We start from the raw sequence: 6,840 nt of genomic DNA on the forward strand, positions 1-6,840 counted from the left end.
GAGGGCTACATTCTGGCTAGAGCACTCCATAACCAGAGAGGAGATAAAATTCATCAACACTTCGGATCTTTACATGGAAACTGGCCATCTAGCTAGTCTCAGGTCTCAGGTTCAAGCAGAAGTTTTATTTATCACACAAGCAATGTCTTTTTGTTACCGGTATATTTTGCTATATGGGTTTATAGGACCTAATGAAAACTCACTTCTTGCCTAGGAATTCCTGGCCGTATGAAGGGTCATTTACTGAGGTCAGGAGTGCTCATATACGTCTCAGGTCTCAGGTTCAAGCAGAAGTTTTATTTATCACACAAGCAATGTCTTTTTGTTACCGGTATATTTTGCTATATGGGTTTATAGGACCTAATGAAAACTCACTTCTTGCCTAGGAATTCCTGGCCGTATGAAGGGTCATTTACTGAGGTCAGGAGTGCTCATATACAGCAGAAAGAATAATTTCCTCTACTACAGCAATTACTGGCAAAAATCAATGACCCCTGTTAAGCTGGAGGCCAAGGTAAGTAAATGCAATAGTGCTTTCTAGTTTTAACAACTCCCAGAGCCTCAGAGGCATGCCTCCCCTTACACATGTATTGAGGATAACTATCTAGCCATCTAGACAAGATTCCTATTAGAACGTCAAACTTCCTAGTATTCCAAGGTCAAAAAATTTATTTTAGCGCAACTGAAATGCAATCTTTAGCTAGCACTGAGACTGTCTAATTGATGGGAAAAAAATCTCTACAGACTTCATGCAGTTTAAGTGTAGTGCTCACCTATAAATTACACTAGTGTTATGAACAGTGTCAGACAGCTTGGGAGACTTCAATCACAGAACTCGCAGTGCAAAAATAGTTCAGCTCTGATTCAGAAGCCTCAGTTCTGCTGGCGTGTCTGTCCCCATGTCTTTTCAGAGCAGTGTCTGCTGAAACTGCTAACTTAATGGTCACTTTGACTTTTTGTTTGCAAAGGACATGGGCCCTGAGAAAGAAGTGGGCTAAAGCCATTGCATTCATGGCACAATTATTGCTGCTCTTCACCTTTTTCGTTACTACTTTTTTTTTCTCTATAGATTTAGACTGGGAAGCAGACGGACAGGCCAGCTCTACCCCTCTGCTTGCAGTGCACTGCTTTTAGAAGTGGCTTATTGCTCTGCTGCTTTTTTTTCAATTCTTAAGCCAAACGTGCAATGATGGATTTGGCAGCCACACTCTTGCCAGCCACCCCCAGTCAGCTGAGTAGCGGTATCTTAGCCGCGGCGGGATGCAAAGGCTGCTCTCTCCCTGTTCTGAGATGGGAGACAGTTTCTCTATCAGAAACACTGAGGTTAGACAACGAAGGAGGGTCTCAAGGAAGCTGCAAGAGCAAGTTCATCTGTATTTGCAAAATTTACAATTACATGATTTGCAAATGGTGGCAGGGATCTGCATGCATGGAAGGGTCTGCCTTCCCATCATTAACCTCTTCAGCCAAACACCTGGGTCACAGTATTTCCTGCTGAACTACCTCCTCGTTTTTAAACTGTGGATCAAAAGCATCCAAAGTGAAAAAACTTTTCCCTACATTTGTTTGAAAACTTGGCACAACATTACTAGCACTGTTTAAGTACAGACCAGGACTCAGCGGCAGCCAAACCTGCACCCTGCTGATTAGCATGCCTCACAGTGTCTAACAGACGTTTGACTTAAGAACCCAAGAATTTCATTGCTCAAACACTTTATTAGATCCCTAAGCCTAAAAATGGTTTTCAATAACGTGTGTGCTGCTTTGGGGACTCAGAAAAGCTACTTTGGGAGCTAGGAAACATTTCCTAGGAGGCAAAAATGTGATCAAAACCATATTTGATAAAAAGGAGAAGGGGTAATGATGGTTTTTAACTGCAGTTTTATTTCATCTCAGAAGCGTGCTCTAAGTTTAAGAGTGGGGAACAACTATTGGATTTTGTTTTGCATCTTTTTTAAAACAAGCTGATTCTCATCTAGGGTTGGTGGGGTTTTTTTCCCCCTAAACCCAATAAACTATATATTGGAATGACCTTGTAACGGGTTTCTGTGGCTCTTTAATCACCAGGGGCTGCTAAATGAAGCATATCTATTTTCTGTTACATTACTATTGGCAACCAGGTCTTCAGTAAGTGCCCAGAAATATTTCCATGGCAACAAAAAGCATTCAGCATTGCTACTGTTTTGTGCCAATTTAGCTTTAAAATATTCTATTGTGGAGAGAAATATGGTACATTAAGTGAAATAAAGTCAAGATGCAATGTTCTGAAAAGAATATAAGGATAAACAGGAAACGTATTTTGCAGAAATGGGGAAAAAAATGCCAAATGGAAGGAAAATATTCAAAGCTAATATTGATGCTACTGAATGCCTTTGCTGAATGTCAGCAAGTTCATATGCTCGCTTACATTGTAACTTAGGGTTAGGTAACAAATCTAACACAAATAAGGATACCTCAAACATCTTCTCTTGATCATTTTAATCCATGACTGAAATTTTAAGTTGCCAGGGTATTACAGCCTCTCTGCATGTCTAGGTTACCATTAGAAGAGTTCGTACTCTTGATGTTAGAGAATGAATCTAAAGGAAAAAGAGGAAGTAAAGAGTTGAAAAATGAAATACAAAGAGCACGTGTGTGTTTTGGAAGTGAAGGGTCACTTAGAAGAGCAAAACGAGTTCTTCCACATCAAAGATCTTGTGGAAGACATTTTCACATCACAGTTCAGCACTTTCTCTCCTATTATACAACTTAGTTCTGAGAAAAAAGGCATCAGCTCCCAGCCCTCCAACTCTCAAACAGCCAACTTCATGACTATAATCTTGAGACCACTGGATGGCCCTTTGTGCAGTGCATTGCAGAGACAAAAAGACTATTTGAGAGTATTTGCAGTGACATTCCCTCTGGTGTAAAAAGCTATGCAATGCCCTCTAAAGTGCTTCGTGCGGAAGCAGAGAGCTCTAGGCAGCAGCAATGTAGGTGCTGGGGAGCTCTGTAAGACCAGCCTTCCAGTCCACAATGGCTCCAGACAGCTTACTGAGAAGGAAAGCCAATAAATATTAAGAGAGTCCAACAGCAACTTGATCAGTACCTGCTCTCAGCTGGGAGAGAGGTTCAGAGTGACCCTCCCCTTTAGCTGCAGTGATGGGTTACTCTGGCATCTGACTGTCACTCTATGTGTCTCTCACCAGGAAAATTCATCTGGTCCATCACACGCTCCTAAGGACCCTCTTTCTCAGATGTCCCTGCAGACAAGACTGCAGGCGAGAAAATGCTCGGACAGTGACAGCAGCCCATTCCTGGTCCCCATTTCCCTGAGAGCTCACCACCTTTTCTCCCATCCACTATGAGCAAGGGTGTAGTCCAGAGCCAGGACAAAGATCTGGAGGCCACCATCAGAATAATCCATTTGGCACATGGCTGCTCCCCAGCCTACTCCGAGGAACCCCAGGATTTGCCATGAATCGCTCTAACAGCTCCTCTTGGGTGCACAGGCTCTGCAGGAGACAAGGTTGCGTCCTAGATAGCACTTGTGCAGGAGGATCCATGGCCCCAGCACTCCCTGGAAGGACACTACACGCCCTGCTCCATGGCGTCTGTGCACACACTGGACACATGATGCAAGCATACGCAGTAAATCCAGCCCTGCAGCATTGACTTGGTGCCTATGAACAAACCCTGCGGGCAGGATATCGCACAGGCAGTGTGTAGGGGTACCAGAAGGTAGGGGATCTGTACAGGTTAGAGGCTGGACTCCAAGAGATACAGCTCTGGGGTGCTTAACCTGAGAATTGGCATTCGTTCATTTGGAATATGAAACAAGCAGTCCCGGTTTGGGAGACAGAACAGCTAGACCAAAAGCTCTTTTTAATTATTTACTCCCTGGCCATAACAGTGTGAGGAATAGTAATAAAGAAAAGAGCTAATTTTAACATTCATTAAAGAACACCATCAAGGTTTATACCCTCTCAGTCTGATATTCCTATTAAATACAAAAACAAACAGGCTGATCTTCCACAGTCTGCACAGAAATGGCTAAATATGTAAGACTTCCCTAGAAGTCAAGAGTGATGAAAAGCTCTTGGTCATTATAAAACAAACATTTTCAAGAGCATCTACTGTCTGATTCAAAAAAAAGGATTTTAGATATTTGAAGCCAAATTCTGAAAACGGCTTTAACCCAGCAAGACCCAAGGATGGTGTGAGCAGGACTGAAGCTTTCCTGCTTGTGGTTGGGACACACGTCTCCATCAGTCCTCTGTGAGCCAGGTTACTTCCAGCCACATTTACTCACATATTTAGTGAGTACAAGTCACATGGCTGAAATTCAGTCCTGAACGCAATCGCCTGAAAAGCTGTTCATGTCACTTAATGATCAGAAGTCATAGTTAGGCCTATTTAAAACTGAAAATATCAAATTCAGTTCTCCTTCCCATAATCTCCTGCCTGCTGTCCTCTTCAGTCTTATTTGAAAAGCCTGTGGGGGTGGTGGGAGGAGAGGAAAGCGATTTGGGAGCCTTTCATCCATAAAATCATGAGATATGGCTGGCTTTTTAGTACAGCATTTCACAGCACATGGCACAGTAACATCTTGAGATTCCTGGCACAAAGAAACAAGGTTTGAGATTATATATATATCTTTAATAGCAATGACGCAAAGGCAGATGGTTCTCAAAGCAAAGGCTTAAGGCTAAACACTCCCTTTGAAGGGTCCTGCTACCAGAAACAAAACACGGGGGGAGCAAAATACTCCTTGACTACCGCAATATGGCTTGATTGCCTTCTAATACACAGCATTTCACCCTGGAGATTTCCACTTATTTCAATGAGATTACTTTCACAAATTAGAGAAGAATCGGAAACAGAAGAGGAAAGGTTAGATTTTTCTTTGGGATTTGGGGAGCTTTATTTTAGCTGTGGGAAACAAAGACAACACAGAACATAATGAGCAGATTAGCAACTAAATCAAATCAATACCAGAAGAGAGGTCTGGATAATACTGTCAGGGTGCGTGCTAGCTGCTTACCTGCAAAACTTGCCTTGCCATTATTACTTTTTAAGGAGCCACTCATGCTGAGGTTGTGCTCATGGCCTCCCATCCTCATAGAGGGCTCACCTTCTTCCTCAGCGATGGTAGGAAGCCGATCAAGCGGCTGGAGATCTTCATTCATCCAGTAGGATCCATTGGCTGTCAAAGACCTGGTGCTTTCAACACACTGCTCCGGTAAGCTGCTGATATTTTTAACCCGTTTTTGCCTCTGCAGACCCATGTCAGAGCCACGAGGAAGGGCTTGTGAAGCAAGATCAGGACCCCCAATGTGACCATCTTCTCTAGGATACAAGTATTCCTCATCCCAGAGGTCCAGGTGTCGTTCATCATCTGATTCCTCAGAATAATCCTCATAAACTCCTCCATTATTCTCCAAGTCCCGGTTCCTCTCTTCTTCTGACTTACGACCCACTCCACTCAAATTCAGCAGTGAAGCAGATATAGAGTCTCCTGCTTGTTGGATAGCTTCGTATATTTGAGACATCCAAGATGACAGTGGCTGAAGGAAATTCTGAGCAGCCTCAGAAGCCATGTTTAACACTATGCCAGTATCTGGTGATCAGTTGTTCAGCTTTGCCAGCATGTCACTTACAATTCAGGGAGCTACAGAATAAGCACCATAAGAGATTACTGTAAATTGCTTGTCCATCAACACCTGTCGACACACTATCTACGTAAGATGTCTAAAACTGAGAGGAGAAATGGAAAAAGGACTTCTACCCATTGAGAATACCACTAGAAATCCAGAAATGATGGACAAATTACACATATTCCTGCAGAGATCTGGAAAGCTTTCATTCAATTGCTAAACCTTATATAAAAATAAAAACAGAGAACATTGGAGCAGAAGCGCCTTTTCTGAAGCGCACACGTTCTGGTTGCAGCTGTCAACAGACCTGATTAAAAAAGTACAAAACAACCTGCAGTCAAAAATCTCAAATAATCTCCTGGCCCTGACTTCCACCACACCCTTACCATTAGCATGTCCAGATGGGGAAATTGAAGGGTGTAGAACTTCGGGAGAATTATGTTTTGATTGATTAAAGCGACAGGCCTAAAGCGTGCAGAACCAGCCCACGGCAGACTACAATCTCAAACGCTTTGCTCCAGAAAGGCTCTGAAGAAGCCCTCTGCCCAACAGAGTAACACAACCCCTTCACAGAAACGAGCAAAACACAGGAGGTGGAATATTATAGGTATGAAATTACTGGGAACAGGAGCGAGCTAACAAAAGCATTGGTATCATGTCGATATGCAGATTATAACCCACAGTGGCTGGAATAAGCTACTGGTTATACCTGCTTCAGCCATATCTTTACTATGAAAGTAGACACAGCCCAGGTCTTTACAGCACTTCTTCAGTACTGAGCAATCATGATAAAAGAATTATAAAAGTTGGCATATTTTAACTGTTATTTAAGTACTGCCACACCTGGAATAACCACGTATTTGTAGAATTGTAAATATTAACCTTTTGGATCAAGATAAACTCAGAGATGTGACTTTTCTGAAGTTGGGGATGGAGACAGGCTGTTCCTATCTTGTTTTCTCAAAACTCATCTAAATCCTAAATAAAAACATAGGCCTTTTTTGCTTTCATAACTTGTAGAAAGTTAAGGTGTCTTTTTGCCCAATATACATCTTCCCACATGATCACAAGACAGATATTCTTTTAGGAACTCTGAGAAGAAGGGAAAACCTACAAATAGCGTGATGGGTTTAGGAAGAAAGAATTAAATAGTTGCAGATTTTAGGCTAAAAGACAACTAAAAAGAAGCAAAAAGAAGTTTCAA

General features: G+C 42.4%; 1 protein-coding gene across 1 annotated transcript in view; it reads right to left on the minus strand.

Moving 5' to 3' along the window:
* The window catches only part of SYT16 (synaptotagmin 16), a 43,148-nt gene extending 37,563 nt beyond the window's left edge, over nucleotides 1–5,585 (minus strand). The window contains exon 1 of the mRNA XM_009282075.1: nucleotides 5,024–5,585. Within this exon, the coding sequence (XP_009280350.1) occupies nucleotides 5,024–5,579 (556 nt within the window). The 5' untranslated portion in view covers nucleotides 5,580–5,585. The remainder of the gene's footprint in view (nucleotides 1–5,023) is intronic.
* Between the last annotated feature and the right edge of the window lie 1,255 nt (nucleotides 5,586–6,840).

This window comes from Aptenodytes forsteri, unplaced genomic scaffold (assembly GCF_000699145.1).
Source record: "Aptenodytes forsteri isolate BGI_AS27 unplaced genomic scaffold, ASM69914v1 Scaffold410, whole genome shotgun sequence".
Classification (NCBI taxonomy): Eukaryota; Metazoa; Chordata; class Aves; order Sphenisciformes; family Spheniscidae; genus Aptenodytes; species Aptenodytes forsteri.